General features: G+C 38.9%; 1 protein-coding gene across 2 annotated transcripts in view; it reads left to right on the forward strand.

Moving 5' to 3' along the window:
• Window positions 1-14,438, forward strand: part of ENPP1 (ectonucleotide pyrophosphatase/phosphodiesterase 1) — a 55,494-nt gene extending 41,056 nt beyond the window's left edge. For both annotated transcript variants that reach the window (XM_084512838.1, XM_084512839.1), the window contains 8 exons: window positions 2,096-2,271; window positions 2,813-2,864; window positions 5,637-5,791; window positions 7,835-7,970; window positions 9,700-9,780; window positions 10,633-10,765; window positions 11,502-11,658; window positions 12,518-14,438. In XM_084512838.1, the coding sequence (XP_084368964.1) occupies window positions 2,096-2,271; window positions 2,813-2,864; window positions 5,637-5,791; window positions 7,835-7,970; window positions 9,700-9,780; window positions 10,633-10,765; window positions 11,502-11,658; window positions 12,518-12,685 (1,058 nt within the window). In that variant the 3' untranslated portion in view covers window positions 12,686-14,438. The remainder of the gene's footprint in view (window positions 1-2,095; window positions 2,272-2,812; window positions 2,865-5,636; window positions 5,792-7,834; window positions 7,971-9,699; window positions 9,781-10,632; window positions 10,766-11,501; window positions 11,659-12,517) is intronic.
• The last annotated feature ends 1,466 nt before the right edge of the window (window positions 14,439-15,904 follow it).

The following is a 15,904-nucleotide window of genomic DNA, read 5'->3' on the forward strand; positions in this document are numbered from 1 at the left end:
ACACCTCTGTGGTCTTCAGTGCACCAGAGAAGTGGGTTTTATTCTAGAAAATCAGACCTGGCTGCCCTCCTGTTTTTCCCCTTTCAAATACAATGTGACTGTTATTGCCTTCTCTTGTGTCTGTTCTCCTTCGTTCTGTGTTTCATGGTTTCTCCCAAAGCCCACCACTAGTTTTTCTGCTTTCAGAGTTCATTTATTCCCCTTGAGGTCTTCACCTGTTTTCCATTATCTCCTGCCTCCTTCTCTTTCTTGCCAGGATCCATGCTTGCTCTAACACCTGCTTCTGTGAAAGACAATATGTTGCCAAAGGGTTTGATCCAGAAAGCACTTAACGGGAACACTGCACATGCTTGAGATCAGTGGCAATATTCAGGTATACCATATTTAAACCATGTGTTTAAATTCTCTGCTGGAATAGGAGACAGAGGCCATTAGGAAGTGTGTATTGCATACCCTTGTATGTTTTGATGTCTTGTTATGTAGTGGTTGATTTCCTTGAACCTTCCTATACGCCCCCATTCCTTTCTGTATATGCCTCAGGGGAGGGGTAGGGTCCCTACTGGCATCTCATGGAAGCAAGTTCAGCGACAGATGAGACATCTTATGTGTATTCACTGAGATACAGATTTCTTCCATCCTGTACAGAAAGGGTTAGAAGCCAGCAACTTAACTTTTAGGTAGAAAATTGTGAAATGAGACAACTTCCTAAGCCTTTTCCTTGCTATGGGTTTTAGGTGTGGTTCTGGATGGCAGAAAGGCATCTTTCCCTTGTCATTTGGGTTCCTAAGGTGCACCTTCTTCAAAGGGCAGCTAGAGAAAGCGAAAACGGTTCCAATTTATGCAGCACATTAGCGCTTAAATCATGAACACCAGATATGTACAACTGATCCTCTTGTCTGAATGAAGATCTCATGTTTTCCAAAGCGTTCGAACTGCTAGACTTGGAGGTTTCTCAGATATTGTGAGTTCCTGGATGCTCCAGTTAAAATGATAAGAAGATAAGAGTGTAATTTAGCTGTTGAACTGGGGATGTGAGTTCCAGGATTGATTCTGTGGTATGGCTTACTTATTTATTTATTTTTATATACTGTTTTTTTTGAGATGTTCGTTGGAGCAGGGACTGCTATAGAAAGCTTGATTTATTCTTCCCAAAGAGAAGCAGCTTGTTCTGGAGGGAATGAGGTCATAATATGAATGGCACATTGCAGGGAGAAATGTGTTCAATTGCCACATGTAGGAAAGAAAGTTGAGCTCTGAACTCCTGTGCTCTAGGTGAGTGATCTAACCACCGAGCTTTTGGATGCAAGGCTGTCTCATCACCTGCTGTACTTTGGAAACATATTATTTCATAGATTTAATATGAAGTAGATGGAGAAACAACAAATCTATAAATCCTAGTGAGGATTAAACATGAAATAGGGCTTGGTCTTTTCAGCTTTGCAGAATTGCCCGATGCATCTCTGAGCATTGGTGTTAGGCAGCTTTTAGTTGCTTAAGTTTCTTTAACTACACAGGTGGTTTTGGAATGCAGATTATTTTTATGGTTAGTCTACTTTGGTTGGAATTTTGAAGCTTTACATTTTAGAGTTCAGTGCTAAGCAGAACCCATGTTCTATGCTGGTTCTTTTACAGTTTTACACTTTAGTGATGTTTAACTGAAGTGTGTGCACTTAATTTTCAGATAATAAAAAAACAAACAGAAGAACACCACCAACAAAAAAAAGCCCCCAGACTTATGCCCCCAAACTTAAATGTGTAGCCACAGGCTTCAAGTGTTTGAGATTCCCATTCTGTCTTCTACTGCATGTTTGGATGCTGCAAGTTCACTTTCCTTCAGAAGTAAACCCTCTGTCATTTTTTGTGCTTGTTCTGTCCCTCCTTGCAAGCAGACTAATAATATCCTGAGCCCTAGATGAGAATATATGTGCTTCCTTTTAAAGGGGTCATTGCTTTCCCTTTCAGTTGTCCCGAATAGCAAGTAGTGCAGGATTATTGACTCACCCATGCTTTTAATCACACGTAACTGTGATCACAATACAAGCAGCAGTGTGTTACAGTCTTTTTTTTTCATCCTGTTATTTGAATTATTTTGTAGACTTGCTTGATTTGAAACCAGCCCCAAACAATGGAACCCATGGACAGCTAAACCATCTTTTAAGGGATCCCGTTTATATCCCTCAGCATCCCAAAGAAACAATCCATCCTTCTGAATGCTCTGTTGTGGGACAAAGAAACTTTCCAGTGAGCCTTGGCTGTTCCTGCAGGACAGTGGTATGTGCTGAAATGGTTGAAGTTGTGGAGGCAGATGTCTGTGTTGTATTCAGAGTGAGACTCTGGATTATCTATTTACCCTGTAGTTTTTCAGCTTGCGTTTTATATCTGTTTTTTGATCTAGTCTCAGATCAAAATGAAATCTTGCTTGGGGCTAGTGGGTACTAGCCTGTATTTGCACGTTCATTTTTGCAGTTTTCTTATGTGAAGACACATTCAGCTATGAAGAGCCTGGAAAACACTGCAGAAGCAAGCTTTGACGGGGAAAACATTCAGTTCTTGCTTCACTAAATTGTGTTGAAACTTTCTTTCTGTGACTATGTTGTGTCCTTGGGCTGTGTATTTCAAGGCTGTTGATTTGCCTGGGGCAAAAGCATGTTTCTGAATATAGCTCCTTTCCTGTAGATGTCAGTGAGTTCTGTACAGGGATAACTTGCAAGACAGAAGTGTTAACATTTGTTATTCTAAGTGTAGTAGTAGCTCATAATTTGCTTTGTGGAACACGTAGGAGAATCTCAGTGTTTTTGCTTTATACTTACAGGGTTTGCCAGTAAGGGATTTTCAACAGCGTTTAAATCTCACTGAAACAGAAGGTAAGATCTTTAGCTAGTAGAATAGAATGATAACAAAAATGTAAGAATGATTAACAACATGAAATGTTTAATGTCTAAACTTCTGAGCAAATCTCAAATATGTGGGATAATAATTCTTTGAACTACTCTGGGGTTACAGTTATGTTGTGTATGTACTTGGGATTCAGATGCAGTCCTGCTGAGCCATTTGTTCTCAAATAAATGCTTATTCTTGTACGTGTCTCTATGGCACATGTATTATTATCTGAATTTTCCAGCACTGAAGTAATGATTACTGAAGAAGGTAAAGCAAAGCTGTTGTATAGGGAAGTATATGACAAGAATATGACGCCAGCACACTCATAATGAAGCATGGAGTGTTCATGTGATCTGGTTGTTACACAGGGTTAAGTCATTGTTTGTCGTAATTCTGCTGTGTTTCAAAACTATGGACACACTCATGCCATTTTTGAGCTGCAGTTTGCAAGGTGGTAAATGTGCTCATGACTCACAAAACAAAATAGACTAGTTAGAGCATGAAGCAAGTAAGACAATAAATGAATAATGAAAATCAAGTTGAAATGGAATATACTAATACCTTGATACTAATACGTTAAAAAGTGACATCAAGATATTAGGTTGTCAGAACGGGAAATAAACTGATAGAGACCTTTGCCATGTGTTTGCTCACTAAACCCTGTTTCTTAAGCAAATAAACTCTGTATTTGGTGACACCTCACTGTACTTCACTATTAACTACTGGATTTGTATGCCAGCTACAGGCAGGCACACAGCAATAGTTGCTGCTTATTCAGGACTAATTTAAGCCTTCTGTTGACTCATGTAGCTAGCCCTGACAAAACGTGGGCAGAGTTTTCTTGAGTCTTTTCCACTAAAAACAGGGCATCTTTTTAAAATGTGTTCCAGAGTCCTTTAAAAATCATTCAGTATTTTAACACCCATGAGAGCACACAGTGACATTCAGTTAGTAAAATACAGAAGTACGTGCTTTTCCCATAGCAGGTAAGCAGTTTCACTAAAACAAGCTGTTAATGTGTAGGTAGAAGCCTGAGTGCCCTGCTGAATCTGGCTTTGAAGAAATATGCCGGGCACATAATCCATTTTAGTCCCATTTTGTTAAGATATGAACCTAAGGTGCTCAATCTACATTTCTGAAACAGTGGGGTCTGGGTTTGGATTATGAGTGAGACCTATGTTAGCACTCATTTTAACAGCAGTAATCTGCTTCTAAGAATTGTGCACTTATTAGTTATAAAAGGCACGGATAATGAAAATTTAGTAGCCAGGCTAGGTGCTCCTTAAGATTATTTAGAGTTTATTAATTACTTTTTCATATTCTGGCTTTGATTGCTGTAACTTGACAACTTGTGAGAACAACGAGGTATTAACTGCATATTTATTTTTATGAAAAAAAAAAAAAAGTTTGCCTTTTCCTTCATGGACAGAGAAGTAAATGTCATAATCTTGACATTCTTTGTCATGTGGAATTACAGTGAGAAAGGAAACTGCGGCATTAATTGAACACTTTTTTTCCTCATTTAAAACAATTTTGTGGATGGCAGTGAACTACTTAACAGAAAATATCCTTTGAAGCCTTGATACCCTTCCTTATAATCCCAGACCTGTAACAATTGAAAATACTTCAATTTTCAGTAGCAAAGTAATACTTTTATTATTTAAGATAATTTCATAATGTTCTAGCTTTGCTTAGTTTTTTATTTTACGTCAGAGAACTAGAAACTTGAAAAACTTATTTTTTGTTTATTTCCAGTCAGCAAAATAATCTTCAGTGTTTTGATGAAATTTAAATCTATCTTGGAGGCGGTGAGGGGAAAAACCTGAAAGTTTTTGCAGATGTCTTTTGATAGCAGCAGATGATTGCAAGAGCACGTGTTTCTTATGACTTCTTATGACTTTTATTTACCTTTTTTTTTTTTCTTTTTAAGATAAATTATATTGACTAAGTAATTCTGTTGCTAACTCTGCTTTACTCTTCAGCTTATGTCTAATAACTTTTCCTCTTCTGATCCCACATAGTGTCTTTCTGATATGGTTGTAAAGGAAAGTCTTCACTTGTCTGTTGGATGAGGTGGTTGGCCAGTCAATATAAACAGGCAGTGTCTTAGGCAAGGATTTGTGCGATATCTTGCATAAAGCACTTTGAGATATTTATTTCCGTATACAAACTTTCTAAAGAGGTGTGCCCCATGAGAGACAGAGAAGAAAGCTTTTGTGGCTATAGCCATCATTATAAAGCAATTCCACATGCATTTGAAGATCTAACCAGTATTTCATTTAGATCTCTATAGCCCTTTAAGTGTCGCTTTTAATATGACTTTGTGGGTTATGTTAAAATAGTCCCTTTAGCAGCTTTGAAATCATGATGGTTGGTTTGTGTCCTATGTAAATGTTAATTAAAAGCAGATCCCACATTACATATGTATATCAAAACACAAAGTCAACTAAGACTTAAATTTGCATCTTAGATTCATCTATTATTTTAAATGGCAAAATGTTTAAACTATACTGTAAAACTGAATTTGGTATGTTTGAATTATGGATATTGGTATTTTACTTTATACTGGCGTTGTCAGTTTACTTATTGCGTTATCACAGAAACTATACCTTTGATACAAAAATTAATTTCATTTACTCCATTACTGTGACTTTTCTTTTTGGTAATTAGAAACTAGGGAAACTGTAGGTGTATGAGAGGAGGGTTCTCAAAAAACATTATTGACTGAAACATAACAAGCACTATTTCTGTTCTAGTTAAGAAGACAGAGAAACTTACTTTGCCCTATGGACGGCCCAGAATTCTGCAGAAGAGACATAATTACTGCCTACTTTACCATTACCGCTATGTAAATGCGTACAGCAAGGACTACAGGATGTCTTTGTGGAATGCATATACCATTAACAAAGATGTAAGTAACTGAATAAAGGTTAGAAGCAACTTTGAAAAGTAAAAAGCTTGAATATAAGTTATTACTGAACACCTCTCATTTAGGTTGGAAGAGACTCTTAAGATAATCTTATCCAACAGTTAACCTAGCACTGCCAAGTCTACCCTTAAACCATGTCATGAAGCATGACATCTACACATTTTTTAAAGAAGTCTAGGGATGGTGACTCAACTACCCAGGTAGCCTGTTCCAACAATTCATAACCCTTTCAGTGAATAAATTTTTCCTGATATCCAAGCTAAACCTCCTCTGGTGCAACTTAAGGCCATTTCCTCTTGTCTTATCACTTGCTGCTTGGAAGAAGAGACTGATTCCCCACTTTGTTATTGCCTCTTTTAATGTAATTGTAAAAAGTACAATAAGGTCTCCCCTGAGCCTCCTTTCCTCTAGGTTAAACAAACCCAGGTCCCTCACCTCCTCCTCATAAGACTTGGTCTCCAGACCCTTCACTAGCTTTTTTTGTCCATCTTCAGACACGCTCCAGCACCTCATTTGTCCTTCTTGCAGTGAGGGGCCCAAAACTGATCACAGTACTTGAAGTGCAGCCTCACCAGAGTCGAGTACAGAGAGACAATGCTTCTCTAGTCCTGGCCACGTTATTTCTGATACAAGTCAGGATGCTGTTGGCCTTCTTGGCCACCTGAGCACACTGCTGGCTCATATTCAGCTGACTATCAACCAATACCCCTAGGTCCCTTTTTGCTGGGCAGCTTTCCAGCCACTCTTCCCCCAGCCTGTCTGTTGTGTTACATGGGGTTGTTGTGCCCTAAGCGCAGCATCCAGCACTTGGCCTTGTTGAACTTCATACAGCTGACCTCAGCCCATCGGTACAGCCTATACAGATCCTCCTGCAGAGCCTTCCTACCCTCAAGCAGATCAACACATGCACCTAACATGGTGTCATCTGCAAACTTACTGAGGGTGCACTCGATCCCCTCATCCAGATCATCGATAAAGATATCAAAGAGAAATGGCCTCAGTATTGAGTCCTAATACATATGAGATATAAAAAGTCATTTTGTATGATCTTCTCTTTACTTTCCTATGTTAGTAAGGACTGGCTTTGATTCCTTCCTGTTTCTCAGCATGAGCTGTGGTTTTTGCCTGGTGGAGAGAGCAGATCCACCAGGAAGTGGGGAGACCATCGCCACTGGTACTGAGGCCCTGTGAGTCTATGGCTTGGCAACATAGGTCTGCTATAGCAGTTTAGCAGGGCTATCCTTTAAGTCTTTAAGTGGTGCTAATAGTGTTGTAGGAGCATTTTGAAAATATAATCTTTGGACTATCTACAACCATTCATGCCCTGATGCAATCTTTCCGTCAGAAGATCATCCTGATTGGGGGAAAAAAAAAGTGTTGGTGGAGATAAATCTGGCCTTTGCTGTCCTGGGCCCTATGCTAAGATATACATATACATGCAGATCTCAAGAAGGAAAGTTTTTCAGGTTGGTTTTCCAAGTTGGAAAAGATGTACAAGCCAATTCATTCTTGAATTAGGACTGTAGAAGATGCTTTTTGGTTCAATTATCTGGGCCTCATAGGCCCAATGTCTACTACAAGTAAATCAAACTAAGCTCTGTCAAGGTTGGCTTGTTCTTCAATTTATTGAGAGTTTGGTGGCCTGAAGCAACCATTTACTGTAGCAAGTGTCCATGTGGGGAGAGATGATTAACAGCACATCTGGTTGCCTCTGATTCTTAGCCTGAATGGGCAAATACATTCACACCGTATCAAGTTATCTTTAATGGGGCCCTCTGACTTTTCATTTGGAAAAAGTTACTGTCAACTAGAAATCTGCAGTTCTGTTCAATCTATTTACAAAATATATGTAGCAGATGGGGGGGCTTGTTTTTCACTGATGAAACAGGGACACCAGTTGAATCTGAAGTCTATTCACTACCGCTGAAGGCAGCTGTTGCTATGTATTTAGAGTTCTTCAATCCCCCACCCTGTGAGATTGTTGCAAGTCCGTTTTACCAGTGATACTTTCTTCTTGTTCAACAGGACAAATGGCTTTCTGCTACAGAAGATATCTCCAGCTGTTTACACAAGGATGTTCGTATTCCTTTTAATCATAACCAGACATGTTCGTTTTACAACAATCATCCTCGGCTATCTTATGGATTCCTTTCTCCTTCAAGTAAATACATGGCTTTAAATGTTTACAGTATATGTGATTTAAATAATTTGTAATGCAGTAGCTATGTTCTCTTATATATGTTACTGATTGATTAATCAGAGTTTGAAGCAGTGGTTACTGAATTATTGCAGTTCTTTTTAGCATATGAGAAAGAAAAACATTGCAGGTGCTTCAGCAGTTGGTGGGTTGTCCAAGGTCATTTACTGATTCCTGAAAGCTTCTGAACTTGTCATGTTTCTAACATGGCATCTCATGGAAGAAACTGGAAGGAATGTGTAAAGCATGAGTCAAGTCTGGCAAACTAAAAAACTGCAAATTCACTTTGTGTGACAGGAATTAGGTAGAACTACCCAATATAAAATTGATGCATTTGTCCTTAAGTGAAAAACTGCCATGCTAAGTTTATTTTATATTTGAAATACATGCCCTATGTGGTCTTTAGTAAAGGGATTCAATATTTGGTCTGAAAAGTTCAATTCTGTTTCTCAAAACATATTACAAAAATATTCAGCTGTTTACAAATAGTTACATTGTATGTGAACTGTTGTTGATGTGATCTGGAAGTATTCTACATCCATTTCACTGCATGAAGTATTAAGTAGTGGGTTATTTTAACATCCACATCAAGTGTAACTTGCAAAGTCAAGCAGAGCTCCTATTTTTGTGCCCAAATTCTTGTGGTGGTTTTACCTTGCTAGGCAGCTAAATACCACAAGTGCTCTCTCACCCCCCCTCTTTAGATGAGGAGGGGAAAAAGTAAAGTAAAGAACAACTCACAGGTTAAGGATAATTTAATTAAAGGGAAATAAAAAAAATAAAAAATAAATAATTTAATTAAAGGGAAAAAAATAATTATTATTATTAAAGAAAGATTATTATTACCTAAACAAATTAACTAAAGGGGGAAAAAAAAAGGAAAGGGGAAAAGGGAGGGGGAAAGGGAAAAAGGAAAACAAACAAACAAACAAAACAAATAAAGGCTATGTAGAAGTGCAGAGGAAAGAAATTACTCTCTACTTCCCACAAATGAGTGATGCTTGACCACATCCTTGAAGCAGGGCCTCAACACAAGTAGCCGGTGTTAGGGAGGAGGACCGATGTTTTTACAACAAGAGCCCACCCCTCCCCTCTTCTTCCTGTTTCCACCTTTTATTGCTGAGTGTGACATCAGATGGTATGGAATATCCCTTTGGTTGGTTTAGGTTAGCTGCCCTGTTGATGCTTCTTTTCTCACTTTTTTGCTCACCCCCTAGGAGGGTTAGAGAGAGTCCTGATGCTGTGCCAGCACTGCTTGGCAGTAGACACAACACTGGTGTGATAACACTGCTGTTCCAGCTACAAGTGCAGAGCACAGCACTGTATGGGCTGCTGCAGGGAAAGTTAACATCCCAGCCAGACCCAGTACAATTCTGTAGGCAGAACAAGTTGGTCTGACATTCATGGAGTGAATTTTATACCCTTCCCCTCAGTTCAAAAACCTGTTCTGATATTTTAAAACATTAAAATATGTGTCCACCGTTACAAGGGCAATTAGTGTTGCTGCTAAGATTATTTTATTTTTGGAACTGGAAACTTCAGCACATACTGAAGTTACCACTGAGACCTACATCAACTTTGAGAAGTGAAGTTAGGTCAGCTCCATGTTAACATCATTACATTAATCTTTAGAGTTGTGTTTTAATGCTTTTAAAGTAACAAATCCAAGTAATTAATTCCTTTTTGATTTCAGATTTGATGACAGATGCAAAGAAACCTCACTATGATGCCTTGCTTACCAGCAACATTGTGCCAATGTATCCTGCATTTAAAGGTACATATTTGTGCATTTGAATGCAAGACTCCTGATATCTTGCTTGCTTCCAAATCATGCAAAAGATCACTGATACAGCTGTCTCTGTGAAATAAGAGCTCTCCAGACTGTGGACTTTGTGAAAATTTCCTTAAAGTAGGCCTGTCACTTGTGGGACAAAGACCTACCATTGTGAGCTTGTGATTCCCAATCAACTGGCTAGTTGCACAGGATTGTAATATAGATGTCTCCATTTAATGCCTGATATTTTTGCTTGCATTTCCTTACCTATATAAACAAGGTTTTATACAGTGTCTTCTAGAGAACCTAGATGCCAGTTTTATAGTTATGTGAGTTAAATTCACTTCTATTTTAGGAACATCTCCTAATCTCAGACCTTCTAGGCAGAAATTTAGGGTCTCAATCACTAAGGAAACAGGAAAATAATCAAATCTCTAGCAGAAAAGATATGAAGACCTGGGCTTTCCTAGGTGAGAGTGGACACGAGGCAGTCAGCTAAGGGAAGTTAAGCACATTCCTGGTGAAAAGAAGAATAAGTATGGCACTTTCTTTGGACAAAAAAAGTGTCTTTTTTGAACGGAGCAGTAGGTCTCTCTCAAACTGAATTAAAAATATAGAAGTAAGGAGACTTTTTGCATGTACATCTAAACTGAAAACGTGCACATGAAATAGAGATGTGGGTGTACATGCTAGCCATGATAGATGTAGCCTTTGAAAACTGTGAACACCTATATAATTTACTATTTTCCTAGCTTACCATGCCTGTCTATACACTACTGAAAAGTCTGCACAGTTATATTAACATCTCCTACCTTGGAGATGATGCTTACCACTTCCATTGCTGTGTTTCAGTGTTATGGAACTACTTCCATCAATACCTGCTGCCTGAATATGCTGCAGCCAGAAATGGTGTCAATGTAGTCAGTGGTCCTGTGTTTGATTATGACTTTGATGGACTGTATGATACCCCAGAAAAGGTGAAAAGGTGAGAATCTTTTGCATCATATTCCTTTGCTTCTTTACTCCATTAGAAGTTACAAAGTAATTATGATCCTTGTTAGCAAGGAAGGCGTCTTGCTGAGATGGATCCTTGTCAGGTTGTGACAGTTCAGAGAGAGGCAGTAAAATGGCTCTAAACAGACAGAGCTGTGTAACGCTTAGAAGTAAACAACAAGCATATAGAAAATGCATGATAGAAATGTGTCATCCTAAAACCTGACAGAGAGGTGTAAGAGAAGCTGTTGCATGTGGAATAATGTCTGTTAGACTGAAAAGTTATGACATTGCCTCTAGGAGTGAATGAGTGGCGTCTTATCCCTAGTATTGTGGTTGATATTCCTGAGTCCATGTATCTAGCAGTGTTCCACTATTAAGTTGTCAGCACAAATGTAGTAGTTAGTCCCAGCTAGCAAAATTGGTTTAAGATAGCAAACAGATGGTAAATTCCTGCACCTTTTTTATGATAAATCAGTTTTGTTGTTATACCTCATCAAACTCATTATTTGGATCAGCCTACAAGCCAAACTTGATATCTGGAATATTAATCTGGAATATGCTGTCAATTTTGATTACAGATGAATTTTCCTTCCAGGACTAAGCATTCTTTCGATTAAATACATGGATTGGTAAAATCAATATGCCAGAATATAGCTGATTATTGCCAGTTGTTCTTTGTACAAGTATGATTTGGTAGATTTACTGAAAGATCTTATGCATTTCAGACACCGTGGTAACTCAGAAGTTCCTGTTCCAAGTCATTTCTTCATTGTGCTGACTAGTTGTAAAAATACTTCTGAAACTCCTCTGGAGTGTGAAGGGTCTCTGGATGCCTTGTCTTTCATTGTGCCTCACAGAGAAGACAACAGTGAAAGCTGCGCAGTAAGTAGCCTGTTTAGTACCCATACACATCAGAAGCCGGGCTTGAACTTGTTTTGCTTGAATATCAGTGATTAGCTAATTAAAGACTGTAAAAACCCTGCGGTCTATCATGGTCATCCCAGGAGGGAAGACAATGTTGTAAGCAGAATTATATTAAAATGTGTATATATGCTGAAAATAGGCATTTTCTGTTTGAAGACCAAAACTTATAGCTAGTGAAGTAGTGAGAATGTGTTGAGAGAATCAGTGTGATGAACACATAACTTTCTGTAGCAGTAGTATCTAGTCATAACATCTGCGAAGGCTGAAGAGCTTCTAGGAGAAGGTTTCATCCACAAAGAAGATTCAGTTGTAGATCAAATACATATCCAAAAGGAGAAGATGTAGACAGTCTTGAACAGCATTGGTTGCTTCTAGTTCAGGTGCCTTGGCATTGTGATGGAAATCAACATAGCTGTTCTCCTTATAAACCAGAACAGAGCATGTGAAGTGTGCTGACCTGTCCTACAGAGAAGATTTACACAAATCACTCCCCAAGTCAAATGCAGTTCTCAGCAACAGCTTTATGATGGAGATGGTGGATAGATGTTGGACTTCACATGGCACTCCTTACTATCACCAGTTTTCAACTGGTGCAGATTCAAGTTGTGTGTACTTAAGGATGTTAACTGCATGTACTAAATTCAGGCAAGATTCTAACTATTTGTAGAAGCCAGTGCTTTCTAAGTTATATCTTTGCCACCAGTGACTGCGTTTTGCCTTTATAAAACATTAAAATGTTGTTTATTTCCCTGACATACATTAAGTCAATGAATAAATTACATTTTACAAACACTTTTTTCTTCCTCTTTCCCAATAGGATGGCAAGTCTGAGTCTTTGTGGGTTGAAGAGAGAATGAAATTTCACACAGCTCGGGTCAGAGATATAGAATTACTTACAGGACTCAGCTTCTATCAAGACAGAAAACAGCCAGTATCTGAGATTTTACAGTTAAAAACATATTTACCAACTTTTGAAAAGGTCTGATTTTTCCTATGGAATGTTGTTGTCCATTTCACAACTGGTTTGTAAATAGCCTGTTTTTAATTAATGAAAACTTTTTTTTTTTTTTTTTTTTTTTTTTTTTTTTTTTTTAAATAAGCTGGAACATTTACTGAGATCTCTTGACCAAAATGCCAGTAGGGAGGAGAGTGGGTGCCATATTTGTATCTCAGGGACTCCTGATGGACTATGTATATAACACGGAATGGCAGCTCCTGTCATTCCCACTTGAATGTGGTAAACCATGTCCATTATTAAGTGTTATTGGCGTTTGATCATCATAGTCTGAGACACAAACAAAAAAAATATTTTTACATGCACTGGAGAAGGAGAAATTTATGAGGTATGGGTTATGACTAATACCCTACTTTAAAAACAGATAATTAGCAAATATCTTACACTTTGGGGGAAATAACTATGTTCTTGACCATTGAAATACAAACAGCAGCACCTTTCTACTCCTGTTTTCCTTGAAGCATGAATTACATTCTGAGTGTTGCTTGGGTCTCATAAAATAATGCAGCATTATGGTGCAAGAACCTATACTGAGGTTAGCAGTAAGACTGATGTTTGAGACTTCCCCAGCAAGGAATAGGCTCCTAGGTGGTTTTGATAGCAGTGAAGTGTTGGTGTGTTGCTGCCCTCTAGTGTCTCCAACATTGAAGGAGAGTTTGATGCATATTTTGCCTGTTGTATATGCGTCCTCAGAATTATTTTGAATATGATGCATCAAGTCACCTAAAAATTAGAAAAAAAAAAACAGAAAGATGACCTCTCATAAATAACTTTTCATCAAATATAAGTATAATTTGAAGTAAAATAGATTTTTTCTTAAAGCAAAGATGCCTTTTTAGATTTGGTGCATGATTATGTCAGTTGTGGTTTTGAAATTCTTTTTTTTTTTTTCCTCCAAGAAAAGGTATTTTTGCACTAAGATTGTTGCCTTAAAATGGTAATATGATCTTCTTTAATGGCACAGGTTTTACTTCTCATTACTACAGTAAATGCCCACAGGCAGTTCCGTTGTCCATTGGCAGCAAACAGCCAGATCCTAGCTGCATTTTTAGCTGTCTCTTTAGTGCTACATCATCCACATTCCAGCTCACATAAGTTATCTGTCTTGAACGCAGACACTGCTAGATGCAAATCCTGAAGAAGCATGTCATGAGCTTTCTTGGAAGCTCTCAGGTCACACACAGCTGCTACAGGTACTCAGGAGTGTAGAAACTCCCTCCTTTTCTAGTACACATGCTCTTGTCTTTGTAATTCTTCCACTCTCTCTAAAACTGACGAGCCAAAATTGCCTCTGTTATGTATAAAGTTTGGCGTAGTCAATTACACATTTATGTTCTTCTTGTTTTAAAAGAAAGAAAATACATCACGCACAAGTATTTTAGAAGTCTGAAGGGTCTGTGACTGAGCAGAGAGAGGCATTTGACCTTACAGTTTGGTCAGGGCATGGTGGAGGCTGGATTCAAAGCCTGCTGAAGTCAATAGAAGCTTTCCCATTAACTTCAGTTTGAGTGGGCTGATGTCCTGGGACCGTTTTTTTCCTTTAACCAAGTGTATTTTCTTGACCTGTTACAAGCATGTTTGTTTGTTTTTTTCCTAAAGTAGTTTCACTGTGTGAAATTTAAATGTGTTGTAGCAACCTCACATGACGACATGACTGTGACAGCATTATTCAGTGTAACTGCTTTGTAACTTTGCCTGTGACCAATAAAAACATCGGATGATGTATGCTGTTCTTGACCCTCTTTTGTACCAAATGCTACTGACTAGTTGAATGCTAGTACGCATATATAGCACTCTGTAACTCGTCTCAGCTGTAGTAGTTATTGACTGTTGATGCCTGATTTCAGGCAAGAGGTGGTGAGAAGTTCCATATCAATCTCATTTATCAAGGTTGTTTTTGATTCAGATTGACATGGAATAAAGCTCCAATAGAAGATAACCTCAATGAAATGCACCAATGAATCAGTAAATTTGGGAGATAAACCTATTTCCTCTTGGGACAAAATATTCTGACATCTGGTAGAACTGCTATCATCTCCTGAATGCAAATGTCAGGGATGTTAACACCTTCAGAAAGTGAAGCAATGCCAATTTCAATTGAGAGGCAGCATGGTGAGCCTAGCTCCTGGGTAAGGATGGGTAAGGACTTTAGGGAGCAGCTGACTGCTGGTTTGACCTAGGGAAGATTTTGGATGGAAGAGTGGCTGTGAAAGCTGATGTGGTCATCAAGACAGGGTGGTTGCTGAGAGGAGTGTGCAGTGTGGCCTTGCCAGAAATTTCCAAGTCAACTTGACAGAGCAGAGAGCTATCCTGATTTCATCTTTGTGTAAATAGTTTTGCTTCTTTTCTTCATCTTTGCTTTTTAAAAATGTGCAATGTGCAATTGTGTCATCTCAATGTTGTGAATAAACACTTTTATTTTTTTCCCATAACTTGTTTATTTACTAAAATTTTTAGGATGGTGGGGCAGGAATGAGCAGGGGGGCAGAGGACATCTCAGGATGGTTTTGCTGCTGACAAAATGTCCTTGGAGTTGTGCCTTCAGAGGTTTTCAGGTTCATATTGCTGGCTGCTCCCCTCTCAGTAACTGTGAGGTATTCGCTTGACTAATGTGATAGATTTCTTGCTCTCACCCCAGGCTGTCCCAAGTGTTTTAAAAATAAAATGAGGCAAAATCTGTGCCTATATTTGAGAGAGGCCTGTTCTGGTACCTGTGCTCACAACATATCCATCACACACTGGAACTGCTGCATCCACCCAGTGCACAAGAGCCATTTGCCATCAGCACCTGCCAGGGTGCTTGGTCTCAGCTGGAGAGTGGGTGGTCTGGGCATCTGGCTGTCCCTAGGCTGAGGAGATTTGACATACATAATTATCCCTTTAAAGACAAGGTTATAAACCAGGCCTGGCAGTCAGGGAGGAGCTGCTCCTCTGTTGCATGGGAGGGCACTTTCCCTTTTCCAGGAAAATGAGCTTCATGGAGGCCAGAAGACAAAAAGAAAGCCTAAATCTGTGGCTCTGTGGTTAGAGCACTCAGCTGGGAGGAAAGGCCTAATTTCTCGCCTCACTTCTTCCAAGATCTGCAGTGAAACTCAGTGCTCTTGCTGAGGAGGCCTCTGTGCCGGGACTAGTTGCCTATCCTACCACCCCAGAGAGGATGCTGAAGGGCAACAGCATCATGAGGGGCTT

Source organism: Aythya ferina, assembly GCF_964211825.1.
Source record: "Aythya ferina genome assembly, chromosome: 3".
In the NCBI taxonomy this organism is placed as follows: domain Eukaryota; kingdom Metazoa; phylum Chordata; class Aves; order Anseriformes; family Anatidae; genus Aythya; species Aythya ferina.